At 42.3% G+C, this 19,103-nt stretch overlaps 1 protein-coding gene across 1 annotated transcript in view; it reads left to right on the top strand.

Moving 5' to 3' along the window:
* Positions 1–18,730, top strand: part of HACE1 (HECT domain and ankyrin repeat containing E3 ubiquitin protein ligase 1) — a 148,380-nt gene extending 129,650 nt beyond the window's left edge. The window contains exon 25 of the mRNA XM_065588265.1: positions 18,447–18,730. Within this exon, the coding sequence (XP_065444337.1) occupies positions 18,447–18,630 (184 nt within the window). The 3' untranslated portion in view covers positions 18,631–18,730. The remainder of the gene's footprint in view (positions 1–18,446) is intronic.
* Positions 18,731–19,103: the final 373 nt, after the last annotated feature.

The raw sequence follows: 19,103 nt of genomic DNA, 5'->3' as shown, positions 1-19,103 counted from the left end.
ACACTCTATGTTAAGTTTTTCAGCATAACCAGTAGGTAGTAAGCAAATGATCTCCACAATAAGGGTTTTAAACCTGAGGTAGAAAGGATCAAACTGTTGAAAATGGTCTCTGAAACAGGATACCTTAATATCTGGGTACTCGCTCAAATGGGGGCACCTCTTACAAATTTTTGGTCAAAATGACTTCCTCAGGGCCGAACAGCAGGTCTGTGACTGAGCCAGGAACAAAAACAGAGCATGGGGCTCCCAGATGAATGTTTTAACCACCAGAAATTGCTTCATCTTCAATAGCAAGACAGGGAATTGTGGCTGAATAGGGGTAACACCTGTTTAGGATTGAACTCTTTTTCTATTATTTTGTAATTAGATCTTTAAGCCCTCTGTCATAACTATAAAGGGAAGGGTAACAGCTCTCCTGTGTACAGTACTATAAAATCCCTCCTGGCCAGAGACTCTAAAATCCTTTTACCTGTAAAGGGTTAAGAAGCTCAGGTAACCTGGCTGACACCTGACCCAAAGAACCAATAAGGGGACAAGATACTTTCAAATCATGGGGGGGGGGGAGGCTTTTGTTGGTGCTCTTTGTTTGGGAAGTCGTTCGCTCTTGGGACTGAGAGGGACCAGACATCAATCCAGGTTCTCCAAATCTTTCTGAACAAGTCTCTCCTATTTCAAACTTGTAAGTAAACAGCCAGGCAAGGCGTGTTAGTTTTTATTTTTGTTTTCTCAACTTGTAAATGTACCTTTTATTAGAGTGTTTATCTCTCTTTGCTGTACTTTGAACCTGAGGCTAGAGGGGGGTCCTCTGAGCTCTTTAAGTTTGATTACCCTGTAAAGTTATTTTCCATACTGATTTTACAGAGATGATTTTTACCTTTTTTCTTTAATTAAAAGCCTTCTTTTTAAGAACCTGATTGATTTCTCCTTGTTTTAAGATCCAAGGGGTTTGGATCTTGATCCACCAGGAGTTGGTGGGAGGAAGGAGGGGAATGGTTATTTTCTCCTTGTTTTAAGATCCAAGGGGTTTGGATCTTGATCCATCAGGAGTTGGTGGGAGGAAGGAGGGGAATGGTTATTTTCTCCTTGTTTTAAGATCCAAGGGGTTTGGATCTGTATTCACCAGGGAATTGGTGAAGAGTTTCTCAAGGTTTCCCAGGGAAGGGGATCCACTTGGGAATGGTGGCAGCGGACCAGATCTAAGCTGGTAGTTAAGCTTAGAAGTTTTCATGCAGGCCCCCACATTTGTACCCTAAAGTTCAGAGTGGGGAAGCAGCTTTTGACACCCTCCATAAAAACATGAGCAATCACTGGAAAAGCTGATGTCCTCATAGTCAATAAGTTATGCTACATCAGTCTGGAAGGGGTTCTGCTGCTGACTGTTACCATTGTACATGAAATCTTTCTTTCTTTTTCTTTCTTCTGAACTACATTGTGCTGCATAGGGGACCTCTAAGTAAACCAGTACTGACATATGATGAATGTATAGCTGTGGCTAGAGCAATAGAAATCAGTGAATTACATGAATTCACATATAGAGAGATAGGCAAGTTGTTCCCACTTGCAGAGTGATAAATGCAATTCAGACTAACCAGCAAAGCATGAGTGCACGCTGCTAATGCAAGATCATACCCCCAAAAGAAAAATGCTCCTGAAGTGGCTATGTTGCTCGGCTTTGAAATTTGCACAATAATTACTTCTGAAATGTGCAATAAGTTGTATAGTAGAACACATGTAAAATGTAAGCCTATGGGTGAGGAAAGCCTTCTCTAGTAAATAAGAAAAATATTAGCATTGCTATTGGGGCTCAGCCATGAGATCTTTGTTTTACAGCAAAGTATTAGACCACTTGAGCGATGCTAAAACTGAAATGAAGTTAGGGCCACAAATTAAGGCTATTACTTCGACACTGGAAACACAAGGGCCGACTCAAAATTTCAGAAGGTTAAAAATGCACGTTAAATCATTGCATGTACTGCAAAAGAAGTACTTTATGGCAACCATGGAACAAATTCTAGACCAAAGATGATGAGAATAAGTTGAGGCACCGAGAAGGGACAGAAAAACACAATGTACTAAACTTTATTCCCACCTGGGCACTGTGGCTTTGAAATTGGGCCCGTGCACTATTGAATCAGAGACAGTTTGAGAACATATTCTTGTTCGGGTATCCACCCACCAGTCCTGCAAGACTCCTGGGGTGTTCCTAGTTACACTTTCTAAAAAGCCTGTCTGTTCTAATGGTAGCTAGATTGATGAGCAGATGGAGATAGCTGACACTTATTTTATCTACTTATGATCACTTTGAAAAATTCTAAATGTATATCTCATTGTATCCCTTTCTGCCCTTCGCATGTCACTTTTCATCTTGGATTTTAACATCTCTGAGGCAGGGGACCATGTGTTTCTACAACAGATAGCAAAATGGGGCTCTGGTCCTGATGTAGCATCACAATGGCGTACTCCAGTGGTCCCCAACCTTTTCCATGGGGCGGGTGCCAGATGACTAGCCGCTGAGGACCATGGCCACCAGACAAGCAGCCGCTGAAATGCTACCATGAAGCGGCAACGTCAAGAGGCATCACCACCAAAATGCCGCCGAAATTCGGTGGCATTTCAGCGGTAGCGCTTCTTGACGTTGTCGGCGGGCACACATGGATGCCCCGGCGGGCGCCATGGTGCCCACAGGCACCGCGTTGGGGACCCCTGGCGTACTCAAATATAAATATAAAATAATATTTTGTTTTGTCTTTGTTATTAGTTATGGACAATCAGAGAAGCAAGCCAATACTTGCCACAAAGAAAAGGCTTGATCCAAAGTCCACTGTTTCAACTGAAAGACTCCTATTGACTTTAATGGATTTTGAAGTCTGGTAGTGTTATATCAATTCATGGCCATGACTCCTAACTGATGCTATTTACCAGTACCTCTCTCACACACACATCTGTGTTCTCCTGTAGAGAAGAGAGAAAATCTTTGCCATCACGTGGAAATCTTCAGTTTTATCATTAATATAAATAAGATATTCATATGAAACAATTTATGCTATTTCAGCATCTTTTCAAAGTGCAGCATAAGCTTCTCCATCTTTTAGGAATTGCTTTTTTTCACAACCACGAGCAATTGCAACTTTATTTAAAACTAAGATTTTTCTTTAACCAAGAGAATTGAAGAAGCATGTAGCAAACATAGTGCTGACTCAGCAGGTAACACGATGCTATACTAGTTCTATAACATTTGACCAAATAACTCTAATTTTAAGATACTGCCAAATAACGTGTCAAGCTACCTGCCTGACTTCCCACACATACCATTATTGCTGGGCCCCAGCTGAACAAGTGAGCAGAGTTCAATAAATTCTAACTATTGACTATAATACATAGTGGTGATGAAGCAAATGAATAAGCAAAGGCCCATCTGTTCACCACTGTGGAATCAAAGATCAGAAATGCAAGAATAATGAAGATGCTTGGATAACTTTTTAACCTGGGGGCTTGCATGATGCATTAATTCTGACAAAAAGCAAATAGCAAGAGTAATCTTGAATATTGGTGAGAAGAAAAATCAGGATAATCTCTCTGAATGATTGGATAAGAAAATCTAATCAGTGTCACTTGAGAGATGGAGAAGAAACCAAAATAAAAAAAGGATACCTCTCCACTGTGAGTGAAAGCTCCCAAATTGATATTCTTATCAAGATATAAACCATAAGTATCTTCCTGGTTTCCAAAAGGTAGTTTTAAGACTCATTGTGTCAAGAAGTCAATGTCTCTTATCTCTATGCTTTTAAAAAAATAAACAAACAAAAAAAAACCCTACAAACCAAAGACAAAACACTCTCAATATGCTATTTTCAGACTCTTTTCTTCAATGCACCAATAATAGGCCAAATTTTCCCCTACACAGGTTATTCTCACAGGGGCATAGCATTCCACAGCAATTATTCTACCAAATGTGGGGTTTACCCTTCTATATACGAGGCCTGGGGATCTGTGAGAAGGCTCTTGTCTCTATACACCTGACACTCTTTGACAATACTGTTCCTACTATGGGATCCATGCTGCCACTCTTCAAAATGTGTATGTGGGAAACCGTGGAGAAAGCTGTGCAATGATAGCAACAAACAGTGTCACTTAATAGAGAGAGAAACCAATGGGAACATTCACAGTTTGATTTACCATACAGGATTTCAATATTATCTTGCACCATCTTACAAGAAAGATGCAACTGCACAATAGACCTAAGGAGTGAACGCTGGCAAAGAATATCCATGATGGGCCAAATTCTGAGCTGCTTATTGTAGTCAGTAATAATTTGCCTGACTAAGTGTTTAAGGGTTTAGTCAAAAGAGACCTAATAAAACTGATAGTTAAACTGATTTTACAACCCCCTCCCTCCCAAACTGAATCCCATAGTCTGATAACTAGAGCTGATAGGAAATTTACAGAGCTATTGTTGTGACAAGTTGTGACATTCTTGTTTTGAAGTTTTCAAAACTGATCAATTTTTAAGTGGTTTTCTTAGATAAAAACAATCATAAACCATTTCTAATTTTTTTAAAGGCAATTTTTTTTAACCAAACCACCTTTTCATTTGAAAAATAACCATCAGCTCTGATGATGATGATATATTAAGGAGAAGTGGATTGCTAATATCAGGTCAATTTCTGCCATAAGGCAGAGTCTGGATCAGGGAGTGACAACTTAAAGCTACTAAACAACAATCCAGTTAAAACCAAACACTGCAAGAGAGAAACAAGGCTAGCTAGTAGATAACCGATGCTGACACAATGAACCCCCTATGTGAAGGGTCTTCAAACTTTCATAGTGTGGAACACCTCTTAGAAATTCCTGAGTAACCGCATCTTCTCTCTCACATGGCAGTGCCAAAGAATTCTACTCCATCACTGTGGCAACTAGAGTTATTTACATGGCCAATGAGATTAGAAAGGTGTTTATGTAGTTATTTGTAACTGTCCTAGTGATGGTGACAGCCCAAGAGCAGTTCCTGCTAGCATTTCTCCTCCTTTAACACAGCGGTGCCAATTAAGCTGGCTGGTCCTCCTAGTTTCTAGTTGTGTTGACAGACACTCTGGCTCGTCTTTGACAAGCTTAGATGCCCGCAGAAGCAGCTTGAAACAAAGATGTGGAACAGAGCCATGTGACATGCCAGCACCCTGCGGACTGCCAGTGGTCCAAAGTTTGAAAGCAGTCTCACTATACAGATCAGGGCTCCAGTCTCTGCTGCCCTCTTTTAGATGATACAGCTGGATAAAATGTTGAGAAGTAAATCTGAAATCACACCATTTACTGATTTTGTTACAAAATTAAAACTCACAGCAGATCTGTTGGAGGGTTCATGAACCTACTTAGCAAACTTGTGTACAGTTTCCAGCAAGTACATACAGAATAAGCCTTTCACTAGGATATTTCTTACTGTACCTATTTAGAATCTTAAGATACAGCCCCTTCACCCAAACTGAAAATTCTTATTCAATCCAGCAGCCTATGTCCCCATATAGCATAACACTGGTTTTCTAATAGAAAAAGAATGTACCTCAACAGTACCTGATCTTAAATGGTTTTGGCAAAAATCATGGAGGAGACTCTGCCTAGCTATGTCAGATTAGTAAAGTGAGGCCTTGTCCAAACACAAATTGTACCACTTTGACTATATCAGTACAAGCAAAGTGGTAAACCCTCCTCAAGCGCAGACACAACTATACCAGTATAAAGATGCTTATACTGGTATCCCTTATTCCTGTATAAGAAGCATAAGCTATATTGGTAAAAGACACCTCTATAACAGTATCACTGAATCTACCTGGGGGTTGTACTGATATGACCAGATCGGTTTAAAAACCCCTCCACAAACAACCCCCCCCCACACACACACACTTCCTTAACTGACATACCTGTACAAAAACTATGCATGGACTAGCCCTATAATCTGGAAAATCTCACAAAAGCCATTTGGAGGAATGAATGAGCTGCAAAGAATCTAGGGCATAATGAAAAGGCTATGTTGAAGGGTGGGTGATAAGGGCTCATTAGTTCAAGTTTGAAGCTAATTGCTGAGCATTTCAGTTTTGCGACATAACTGGGATGGACCTGCTCCTGTCACTTCCTTCAAAGCAATATTTTACTTACCTGAAATCTTTCCTCACCTACCTTCTGAAGAGTTTTATATCTTCCTCTGCAGGACCTTTTGAAACATACTTTACCCGGGCACCAAGCTAACACAAAATTATCCAGAAGGCAATGAATTGTGAAGTAGTTTGACAACTATTTGAGAGAAGAAGGATTATCCAGTGGTTAAAACACTTGTCTGGGACTTAGAAGAGATGGGTTCAGGTTCCTGCTCTACCAAGATTTCCTTTGTGACCATAGTCAAGTCAGTCTCACTGTGACTCCATTCCCCATACTAATACTTTCTTACCTCACAGGGGTTTGTGGGATAAATGTACTAAAGAGTGTGAAGTGCTCAGCTATTACAGGGAGGGGGGCCATACATACTGTAGTTCTATAGCTTCTTCTTTCTAACTTTGGTAGTGAAAGCATTCCGTAGGCCCCAATTTCTCTCAGAAGAGTGTAATAAAAGCCCTAGAAAAACTTATCCAAGCTTCATGAGACAAAGCCTGACTTTCCTTTCTTGGACCTAATACTCCAAGGGTTGTAGGTTTAGGTTCTTGAAAGTCTTTAGGAATTTTGTTAAGTTTTTACTACAGAGTTTACAATAGCCTTGCACAGCAAGGTTTCATCAAGGACACAATCATGTTAATCTTCATAGAGTGCTGGAACAGACCAGCTGTTTCTATTTATTAATCTTTACTCACTTCAAAGAGCATTTGAATCCACAGCAAATGTTGATGATAAAGAAACTAAGCTTGACAGCTTTGTATCCCTTCAGTGCAATAGATGGTAAATGGTACAATCAGATTTTTGCATGACAACTTAAAGAGGTCAGTTTTTGTTGACAGACAGCTTTCTGTGTAGCTTGATGTAATTGCAGAAGTGTTGTTTGTCTTCCTGCTGCTTCATTACTATTATTTTCTGGGCAATTTCAATGTCTCTTGCTAGTCTTGGTTTCATTTCACAATCTAGAGAGACATTTGATATTAGCACAGGTATCTGAGGGCTTCTAATGACACCTATCTGCAGAAAGTCACCCTTGAGCATATACATTCATATGCACCTGGCATGCCATGAAAACTGTAACACTGCTATAGATGGACTTCCACATTAAATCCTTAGGGTCAATTCCCTGAACGGGCTAACTCCTTGTGCTGCTCTACCACATAATACACATGGTACTGGTTAGACTACCTCTTCTTCTCAAGCCACCAACTAGAAGCTCTTAAACAATAGAAGTACAGTACTGTAGCAGAATCTCAGTTTTGGGTATCTCCAGTCACTAGTTAGTTGGGAGTTTTGTGGTCTTTTGGTTCTTTGAGTCATTTTAAACTGGCCCACGTAAAGACTAATGCAGATAAGCTGTCTCCATCATTTTGAAGGAACCATCATTTTGTTGTATGACAACACTTCTCCTTTCCCCTCCTTAACCCCCTTCTCCACTGGGACTTTGTAGGTTAAAAACCAGATGAGAGAGAAAAAACAAGGGAGAACTGACTATGGTATAAGGCGATGCAAAACTAAGGCCCCTCTACCACTGCCTCTTCTGGACTTCTAGTAGCCCTGTTGGTAGATTTTTTTTTATAGGGTTGGAGTGGAACAGGAATCAACCCTTCTGCCTCTTATGGGCTCCCAGCAACCCCATGTCAGTTCTCCATGGTGGGAGTGACTCAAGATATTTATAATTTAAACTATTAGTACTGGAAGAATTGTTTGCTGATGTGACTTACTCACCTCTGATCATTGCAAATATAGCTTAATAATTTCAAGTGCAATTATGAGGAAAAAATGAAATTGCAGCAGATAGTTTATAGTTTATTTAAGTTAATTAAACCAGAGAGACAACTAATTTTGTGTCTCTTTTCTGAAACTTGGCAAGCTGTTGAAAAGATGTTTTGCTTGGGCCCAATTTCTACCACTTTATTTGGCTCACAGAAGCAACCATTTTTATTTAAACATTCAGAGAACCAAGATTTGTGCTTACTAGCACCAAAATATTTGAAATACTTTGGTTAAAGATATTAGTTTTGCCATCTGTCTTAGCCCTTTCCGATAACATAAAAGCTATTTATTTCCTGTGAAGGACACAAGACTTGTTGTTTTTGTGGATACAGACTAACATGGCTACACCCTGATACAAGACTTGTTTAGGGTCCCCTCCCTCATGGATACTTTGTTTTACACTCAAGACTCAACTGTGTTTTATTTATAAATAACAAACCATACGCTTTATATTTTTAAAAGCACTTTACACATTAATCCTCACTATTATTCTCGGCATTCATTATTGTTATTTGTTGTTATTTTAAGCTTAAATGGTTCTGCATCAAAATAATCTCAATGGCTTTCCTCCTCTCCCAGTTCTTACCATTTTAAAACTGGTCTTGGCAAGGTTAGGCACTGAAGAATTTGGGCCTCACCCAAAGCCCTTGGAAGACAATAGACTCCCATTACACTCTGTATCACGTCCTTCAAATGCATCATGCTACGGCTTTAACATTTGGCAGAATGCTTGCAGAATATTAGAAAATCTATTAAATATTGCCTAAATGTGTCTGATCCGTGCACAATCTCATGGAGAAGAGGAGGAGGAAAGCTTTTTCAGGCTTAATTTGCTGATCTGGGTTCTATATGGGTCATGAAAAAAGCTAGATAACTTTGTAAATAATAATATTTATTCTAGTGTTGTACAGGCATTAACCAGTTAATGCTCACAGCATCCACCTTAGGTACTTGAGTTGTTCTCTTCCCTCTCCCTCCCAAAAAGGTGAAACTTGTTAGTGAAAAACACTTAATTATTTTTTGTAGAAATTTTGGATTTTAGAAATCTTTAATCAGGTCTATTATGTAGCTAAGTGATGTGCAGAAATAGGAAGTGACTTACCCTAGGCCACAGAGTAGGTCAGTGGAAGAGGCTTGATTAGGATGCAGGACTTCCTAGCCCTCAACTCTGTTCCTCCCTATCATGTTAACTTGCGGGATGAAGGATGTGCTGGCCACTGCTTCCTGCAGCCCCCATTGGCCTGGAGCGGCGAACCACGGCCAGTGGGAGCTGCGATCGGCCGAACCTGCAGATGCGGCAGGTAAACAAACCGGCCCGGCCTGCCAGGCTGCTTACCCTGGCGGGCCGCATGCCAAAGGTTGCCGATTCCTGCTCTAAACCAAGCCTCTGGTACTTCAAGTTTAGTACTTCATTACATTGTTGAAGGCAGATATTTTGAACTTGCATTTCTATATAACAAATAAACCTATGTCTTGGGTAAAGCCCTATGTAGTGCTTTTTGGAATAGGTTATGTTTAAGAATTACCTTTATTACCTTTTACCATTTCTTTCCTGAGTAGAAAAATTCCTATCCATGGAAAAATTTATACTGACTTCAGAGGTGCAGGATTGGGACTCTCAAATCCAGAAGTGTTTATAGATTTTCATATTTTAAGTTCCTTATTCATCAGCTATCCAGAGTAGATAATCTATGGCGCATGTGGGCAACAGGCATGCAATGTGTTATGTAGGAGTCAGCAAACTAATTATTTTAATAGTCTTAGATTTTAAGGCTAGAAGGGAACCATTATGGTGGAATCTGACCTCCTGCCTGACACAGGCCAAAGAACTTTGCTCAATAACTTTTGTCCATAACTTCTGTTTGAGCTACAGTATATTTTTAGAAAGATATTGAGGAGATGGAGAATCTGTCATGTCCCTAGGTACACTGTTTGAACGATTAATTACTCTCACTGTTAAAAAATTGCTTCTTGTTTCTTGTCTGAATTTGTCTAGCTTCAACTTCCAACCATTGGATCTTGTCATGCCTTTTTTTTCTAAATAAGAGACATCTACCATCAGAAATCTTTTCCCCACGTAAGTAACTGTAGATTTTGATTGCCAACTCTTAACCTTCTCTTTGAAAAATAGATTGATCTTCATTAATATCATTATAATGCACACTTTCCAGACCTCAAATTATTCTTCTAACTCTTTTCTGAAATGTTTTCAATTTGTCAGCATCACGTTTTGAAGTGTAGCCATCAGAACTGGATACAATATTCCAGTATTAGTCTTATGCAGTGTTTCCCAAACTTGGGACGCCGTTTGTGTAGGGGAAGCCCCTGGCGGGTCGGGCCGGTTTGTTTACCGGCTGCGTCTGCAGCTCCAGCCGAACGCGGCTCCCACTGGCCGCGGTTTGCTGCTCCAGGCCAATGGGAGCTGCTGGAAGTGGCGCAGGCTGAGGGACGTACTGGCCGCCGCTTCCAGCAGCTCCCATTGGCCTGGAGCGGTGAACCACAGCCAGTGGGAACCGCGATCAGCCAGACCTGCGGACGCGGCAGGAAAATAAACCAGCCCGGCCCACCAGGGGCTTTCCCTAAACAAGCGGCATCCCAAGTTTGGGAAACACTGGTCTTATGAAGAACAGGAGTACTTGTGGCACCTTAGAGACTAACAAATTTATTAGAGCATAAGCTTTCGTGGGCTACAACCCACTTCTTCGGATGCATATAGAGTGAATCATATATTGAGGAGAAATATATACACACATACAGAGAGCATGAACAGGTGGGAGTTGTCTTACCAACTCTGAGAGGCCAATTAAGTAAGAGAAAAAAACTTTTGAAGTGATAATCAAGGTAGCTCAGTACAGACTGTTTGATAAGAAGCAAGTGTGAGAATACTTACAAGGGGAGATAGATTCAATGTTTGTAAAGACTCAGCCATTCCCAGTCCTTATTTAATCCTGAGTTGATTGTGTCTAGTTTGCATATCAATTCCAGCTCAGCAGTCTCTCGTTGGAGTCTGTTTTTGAAGTTTCCTTAGCTCTCGTCCCCTAACACCCCTACTCTACTTGCGCTACATTGATGACATCTTCATCATCTGGACCCATGGAAAAGAAGCCCTTGAGGAATTTCACCATGATTTCAATAATTTCCATCCCACCATCAACCTCAGCCTAGATCAATCCACACAAGCGGTCCATTTCCTGGACACTACTGTGCTAATAAGCGATGGTCACGTAAATACCACCCTATACCCTACCTCAAAAATATATATATTAGAATTGAAAACAGTGCAGAGAAGGGCAACAAAAATTATCAGGGGTTATGGAACAGTTACATGCGAGGAGAGATTAAGAAGACAGACTGTTCAGCTTAGAAAAGAGAAGCCAAGAGGGGATACGATAGGCATCTATAAAATCATGAATTATATCGAGAAAGTGAATAGGGAAGTGTAATTTACCCCCTCACTTAACACAAGAACTAGGGGTCACCTGAGGAAATTAATAGGCATCAGGTTTAAAACACACAAAAGCAAGTGTTTCTTCACACTACGCACAGTCAACCTGTGGATCTCGTTGCCAGTGATATTGTGAAGGCCAAAAGTGTTCAAAAAAGAACTAGATAAGTTCATGGAGGATAGGTCCATCAATGGCTATTAGTCAAGATGGTCAGGGACACAACCCTATGTTCCAGGTGTTCTTAAAACTCCAACTGCCAGAAGCTGGGTCTGGAGGACGAGGAATGGATCATTCAAAACTGCCCTGCTCTGTTCATTCCCTCTGAAGTATCTTGCACTGGCCATTGTCACCATAATGATACGGGGTTAGATGGACCATTGGTCTGAGCCACTCTGGCCAGTCTTATGATCTTATGTAAATGCAACAACAAGTCTTGAAATAGTCTTGGGAGAGAAGCTTGTTATTCCCACATTTGTATATGAAGAGGATCCTGAGTTGCAGAAAAGCGGGAGTTCTGCATAGGTGGCACACTGTGGAAACCTACCCATCTGGGCTCTGTGGATAGGGAGAACTGAGACTGCAATTTGCACTACAGAACCTCCATTTTATGAATATCCTGAATCAATCACAGCTGTGGGAGAGCCAAGAAATGCAGTTCCTGTAGGAGGATGTGATTTCCAGGGGCCAGTAAGAGGCTGTAGGCTGCACAGTAGAATATAAGTGAGGAGCGTCTGAGTGGACGACCTTGCCTCATAGAGGAGATTGGAATCTTAGTACCTTATTTAGTGATGCCTGTGCTAGAGCATTTTACAGCAGATGGAGGAGGAGGAGAAATACCCCCAATCTTTCCAAATGGCTCGAGAAAAGGGCAAAGGAACATCTACAAGAATATTTTACAATCTATATCAAGGGGAATTAAAACAAGCTAGAAAAAGCATAACATTTAACTGAGAAAGGACAAGATAGATACACTATTAATAGGTGCAGACAAACAGAGGTGCAGCAGACAGATAGCTATTTGCTACTGACTATGAAGTTATCTAAAACCAAAGAATAGATTTGCAGCTTTGTTGTTCACTAGCAATAACATTAATTGTTTCGGTGGTGACAGAGAGAGAAGCAACATAGCAAGCATGACACTGCTAGTGGGGTGGATAGAGGAAGGGAAAAAAGTCAGGGGGGGGCATTTATCTTCCAGAGACTCAGGAGACCATCAGTTTGTGCACAAACAGTGCAACCAGTAGCATTAGAAGAGATGAAGAGAAACAGTGGGTGCATAAGATGCACTATATATATATATTTTATGCTAATGCAAATGTCTCCTTCCACGTCTCTTCAGAAATGAGGCTGCTTTTATGTCTTTGAATGATAAGGCTGATATCACTGAATTTTTTTGGCATTTTCTTAACTTGGCTTCTGGCACCTCTATGGTGCCTTTCTTCTGTTACTGTCAGATGTGGTATGTAAACGTTTCTGCTGCTTGCCCCTGTGTCCTCCGGGCCTTTTCGAAAGGTTCTCAAGCAATTAAAAAAATTCTGCAACTTTATTGGTACTCTTTGGGCACATTCTTTCTTTCCACAACCTTCCAGTGCTTGAGTGTAGGCAATTATATTCTGCCTACTGAAAATTCCCCTTACTGGCTCAATAGGAGATTTATTCTTAATTTCCTTAATAATAGCCATTGTATGGTGCTGCCCAATGGCTGCCCCCTCCCTCTCCGCACTCCCAATCAGCTGTGTAATTCAATAGTGCAATGGTGGATGAACAATTCTGTAATCTGTAAGGTTTGTTGGGATCCTTTGGGATAGAAGGATACAATAATCATTACTAGTGGTTATATTGCTCCTTCTGCAGCTCCCTTAAGTATTAGACAAGAATTAGAGGGTTATTTGGACATGAATGTTGCTCCTCTTTGCTGCTTCCCCACTTCATCTCATGATCTCCACTATTCCTACCAATACCATCCCACAGGGTTCTTCAATTACTCTCCAGTCCGTATCTTTCTATTTCTAGCTCTCTGTTGCTTCCCAGTCATCCAGTGCTTCTTTATGGAACTCTAAACCAGTGATTAGAGTAGCTGGTTCCCTTTCTCTGTCAAACAGCTGGCCTGTCATTGCTGAACTTTGCTTGACGCAGAACAAGTTGGCCTCATACAACATGCTGGCAACACCTGATGTGTGAAGTGCTAAGCTAGATGGCTGAAGACAGAAAAAGTGTTGAAATAACATTAATTCCACTCTGATGCTCTCTTGCTTCTACGCTTTGTATTTGAAGTGTTAAAATAATAGGATTTATCAGGGTTAATTAACAATCTGTTTCTGTGTGTGTGTGTGTTTATCTAAGGAAATTCATATTAAATAAAAGAAGGATGAGAAATATTGAGTAAGGGAATAATTCTACTGTTGCTTAGCAAACTGTGGGCATGATTCCCCATTGCCTTTTGTGATGGCCACCATCTTGGCCAACACATGAGGGATCAGAGCTAAAAGCAGCCAGGCACTCAAGCAAGCAGTGGAACAGCCCTATATACTTGGGCTGGATACAGAGAGGAGCATGTAATATACAGTGACAGGTGAATTGTACTTATGCAGTGGTGTAAGTGGCTGTAGAATGCTACCAAGGCAGAATGGCTGTGGAAACCACTCTGCAAACTGTAGAGCAGGGGTGGCTAACCTGAGCCTGAGAAGAAGCCAGAATTTACCACTGTACATTGCCAAAGAGCCACAGTAATATGTCAGCAGCCCCCCCATCAGCTACCCCACCCGCTCTCAGCGCATCCCACCCACCAGCAGCTCTGCTGATCAGCACCTCCCCCTCCCTCTCCACACCTCCCGATCAGCTGTTTCATGGCGTGCAGGAGGCTCTAGGGGGGAGCGGGAGGAGTGAGGGCACTGCAGGGTGAGGGGAGGAGGCAGGAAGGGATGGAGTGGAGGCAGGGCCTGTGGCAGAGTCAGCAGTTGAGCAGTGAGCACCCCGTGGCACATTGGAAAGTTGGCGCCTGTAGCTCCAGCCCCAGAGTTGGTGCCTATACGAGAAGTCGCATATTAACTTCTGAAGAGCCGCATATGACTCCAGAGCCACAGGTTGGCCATCCCTGCTGTAGAGGGAAAGGGTGAACTGGGATCCATGCATATTTTTAAGCACTTTCCCCTGAGATAAATTGAGGACAGATGATGTGAAACCACTTATTAAACACAATACCATACCAATACACAAGTGACTAGACCTATAACTATCTGTAATACAGCATGAGAATTAGTATGTGATGCATACCCTTATAATGAAGATGTTTCAAATAAAGATAAAATATGCTCCACTCTTTGGTGCTGCTTGTAATGGTGCACTTCACTGCTGACCATATGATTAGTTGCTGAGTGAATCTGATTTTCGAGGCTCAAGGAGTGACATAAACCAGAATAGGGAAAAATTAAGGCATAGAACTGCCTTAAAAGACTGACCTTGCTCCTTAGCAATTTATATACATAAGGTGAAAACTTATCAAATAACTTTGAAACGTCAAGTAACATCCACTGTACAAAAAGACTGTGCTTTTACAAAATCTTTTTACTGCATCCACATCATTGTAAAACTATTTGACACAGACTTTTGATAAACTCCGGCCCACTGATGTATCTAATGCAAATTAATCTGAGGTAAAGTAGGTTATTGAGATCCAAAGAAAATGTTAAATAATACATAACTGACTTTTTTCAATCTCTGAACTGAAAATGCTTTTAGACAAAATTCAAACAACGTAAGTTTAATTCACCTATGCAGTACTTGGGCATCTGAATTACAGAGTCAATCTCCATCAACTGAATTATATTCTACTATTACAATATATTAAGGAAGGGAAGTCGTTATAGATGGACTCTCCTTGCTGAATGGATTGAGTGGATAGCTAACTAAGACTACGACCAACATGCTCCTGGGATGTAGGTAGAACTTGTAGGGAGCACTCAATACTTCACTCCTACTGTTTTCAATGGGAGATAAAGGCGCTCAGCTGCTCACAAGGGTACTTACCCCATGACAATATTACTTCTGAGGCTCTGATCCATAACTGATCGTGTGCAGGCAGCATCTCATTGAAGTTAATGTGGATGCATGCAGGCATGGGGCTATGTGCAGGCAAGTGCAGGATTGGGGCCCAAATGAGACAGCATACACTGTTCCCAGTGCTAATGATACCAAATGGGCAATATGTAATATTTATTCACTGTTGCCTTACCAACTGTTCTAGAACTGTTAGAACTATGTTGCTAGGGAACTAGACTGGGCCTCAGGAGACCTGGGTTCTGTTCCTGACTCTGCTGGGTGACTTTGGGCAAGCCACTGCCCTTCTGTGCCTCAGTTTACATATGTATAAAATGGGGATAATGATACTAAATTAAAATTAATGGAGATATCCCATCTCCTAGAACTGGAAGGGACCTTGAAAGGTTATTGAGTCCTGCCCCCTGCCTTCACTAGCAGGACCAAGTACTGATTTTGCCCCAGATCCCCAAGTGGCCCCCTCAGGGATTGAACTCACAACCCTGGGTTTAGCAGGCCAATGCTCAAACCACTGAGCTATCCCTCCCCCAGATACTGACCTCCTTTGTAAAGTGCTTGGAAATCTGCTCACAAAGTGGTTTAGATGAGCTAGTTATCTTATTGGTGGCTATGTGTGTGTGTGTGTATATAAACACACACAATTTTCCATATCAAAATCAATTCTGGTCTAGCATTCATAAATACATTAATAAAACATCCATTTACACATCTTACTGAATTACACAATCACAGTAACTGTATTGTGAGAGAGTAGACAATTGTGTGGTTTTTCCATCCTTTTAGGAGGGGGAAATGCTTGTGGTGTAGCACAGAGGTTCTCAACCTTTTTCTTTCTGAGGCTCCCCCAACATGCTATAAAAACTCCATGGCCCACCTGTGCCACAATAACTGGTTTTCTGCATATAAAAGCCAGAGCCAGTATTAGGGGGTAGCAAGCAGAGCAATTGCCTGGGGCCTAATGCCACAGGGGCCCCTATGAAGCTACATTGTTCAGGCTTCAGCTTCAGCTCTGGGTGGTGGGGCTCAGGGATCTGGCCTTCAGCCCCAGGCAGTGGGGATTTGGCTTTCTGTCCTGGGCCACAGCGAGTCTAATGCTGGCCCTGCTTGGAGGCTCACCTGAAACCTGTTTGAGGCCCCCTAAGGGGCCCTGGACCCCTGGTTGACAACCATTGTTGCAGCTCACCTTTTTGCCATGATGTTTAGGTCATAATAACCTCTCTCTCTATAGATCATGAGAGAGAACACAGAAATTTTAGCATTGACTGTGGGGTGCACAGAATAACACCAAATTAATCCACAAACCACAACATGCCCAAAATACTGATCCATTTTGTCCTCTTTTGCATCAGTTTCTCTTAGCAGTTAAAATGGTAGTAGAGTTCCATTCTGAGGCTAACAGCATTCCAACTAATAAATGGCCTATCAAATTGTGGGCTATGTAGTTCATGTGTGACACCTTGGTCGCCATGTGTTACATGTTCCCCTCTGTGCTTGAGCCATAAGGGCGTGAATCTGTTATTGCCTCTAGCTCATGCTTTTAGCTCTGGAGGTCTGCAGTTTACTCCTTGAAGAGGAAGTTCTATTATTTGTAGCCAGACATGCCCCCTTGCTCTTTCAAGTGCAGTTTGCACAGTTTCCTGTTATGCTGTTACAAAACCACAAGCTGCGATGGAAAGTTAGATGCTTGCTTAAAGCTGTATTGCTCTATATTACCAATTGTATTCATACTTATGAATATGCAATCAATTAATGTAAGAAATGAGTGAGATAGTGTGAATGACAGTCAATGGCAAAGTAAAGAAGCAAATATCGTCTTTTATGGAACCATGGTATTATCTTGGTGGAGATATAAATCTCGAGATGGGCGGCGAGGTGGGGTTACCAACAAGGAAATGTAACAGCACGCTAAACTCGGGATCGGACCGGAAGCAGTAGAGCCCTCCCGTGGATCTGAAGGGATTTCAGGGACTCTCATCGCCCCATGTTCGATCTCTGGGCAGCTGCGGCCTGGCTAGCCTCAGCCACCGAAATTGAAACCGACATCCATGCCTGCAACCTGCCAGCATGAATGAGTTGTGTGTGTGAGTATAACTGCGCAAATAAGGGAAGCAATAAGGAAAGCAGTAAATCAAGTCTCAGTGCTGCTCAAGTTCACCCTTTGTCTGTGGTTATTTCCTGGCTGGTTCCAGGAACGGGTAACATTAAATGGTGGAGAATGCGGGCACCAAAGGGTTAATTTGAACTTGAGCAGTAGCTGATGAGGGACCGACACCCCCACGTTCTCAGTGGCCGTCAGCATGTAGGCTATCAGTCCACAGGTTGGGTCCGAGTTCTGGGGTAGTTGAGGTATAGGGGGCGGCAGGTGGTTCCTCAGCACAGGTTCCCAGTGGCCGTTTGTGGGTAGGCTAGATGGTTTCAGGTTGGCTTCGGGAATGCAGGGTGGACACCATGCCATTGTTTAGGGGGGAAAATGAAAGGGTAGAGACAGAGAAATGGGAGTGGGACGCTGTAAGTCGTCCCCCCCCCCTTTTTGACATGGCCGCAGAATTTAGGCACAGATTCCTGGAGTCCTGGGGTGATCTCAGGAGGGAACATGATTCCGGACTTGGAAAATAATTATGAGAAGTATTTAGCATTATACAAACCTGATAAAAAGGGGCAGATGGCCATGGGAGCATGGCTTCTGTGGCAAACATGTTGGGCTTGGCATGCCACTAAAGCGGAGAGCACCAGGGCACTGGAGGCACTCTGCCAGGTTTTAACCGAGACCCAGAGAGAGCACAACCTATGGAAAACTCAGGATCACAGCCTCGGCGACTGCCGCTTCTGTTGTCATATCAGCAGTGAACTTGGAAGATAGTCATACTAGGTCCCAGGAATTGCAGGAAGAAAACAGGGATCTAAAGGCACATGTTATCCACTTTAAGGCTTTGGTGGGGGGACCTGCCCCCCCCCCCATAAATGAACTCTGGTAAGTAAGGGGAAAGTGGGGGGAGAGAACTAAAATATCGCTTTTCTGTTTCCCCTCTGTAGGTCACTCATAGGAGGCCTTCTGGAACTGCTGGATGGCTCAGTGTTCACCCCAGAAATCCTCCAAGTGGTGGTGTCCATATGGGCCCACCGCTCCTGGGATCAATTCTGCATGGCGATCCATTTGCAAACGCAGATTTGGTTGGAGGGTCAAGTGTCCCAAATGGGCAGTGGTGAGATAGTGTGAATGACAGTCAATGGCAAAGTAAAGAAGCAAATATCGCCTTTTATTGAACCATTGTATTATCTTGGCGGAGATATAAATCTCGAGATAGGCGGCCAGGTGGGGTTACCAACAAGGAAATGTAACAGCACGCTAAACTCGGGATTGGACTGGAAGCAATAGAGCCCTCCCGCGGATCTGAAAGGACTTCGGGGACTCTCGTCGCCCCACGTTATATCTCTGGGCAGCTGTGGCCTGGCCAGCCTCAGTCACCAAAATCAAAACCAACATCTGCGCCTGCAGTCTGCCAGTATGACTAAGTTGTGTGTGTGAGTATAACTGTGCAAATAAGGGAAGCAACAAGGAAAGCAATAAATCAAGCCTCAGTGCTGCTCAAGTTCACCCTTTGACTGTGATTATTTCCTGGATGGTTCCAGGAGTGGATAACACTATTCAGCAGACAATTTCATCGCAACTTGAAGCTTCCAGAGGTCTTA

The sequence above is a fragment of the Chrysemys picta genome, chromosome 3, assembly GCF_011386835.1.
Source record: "Chrysemys picta bellii isolate R12L10 chromosome 3, ASM1138683v2, whole genome shotgun sequence".
NCBI classification, from domain to species: domain Eukaryota; kingdom Metazoa; phylum Chordata; order Testudines; family Emydidae; genus Chrysemys; species Chrysemys picta.
Note: the sequence above shows the minus strand (reverse complement) of the source record. Positions and strands in the feature narration are given on the sequence as shown.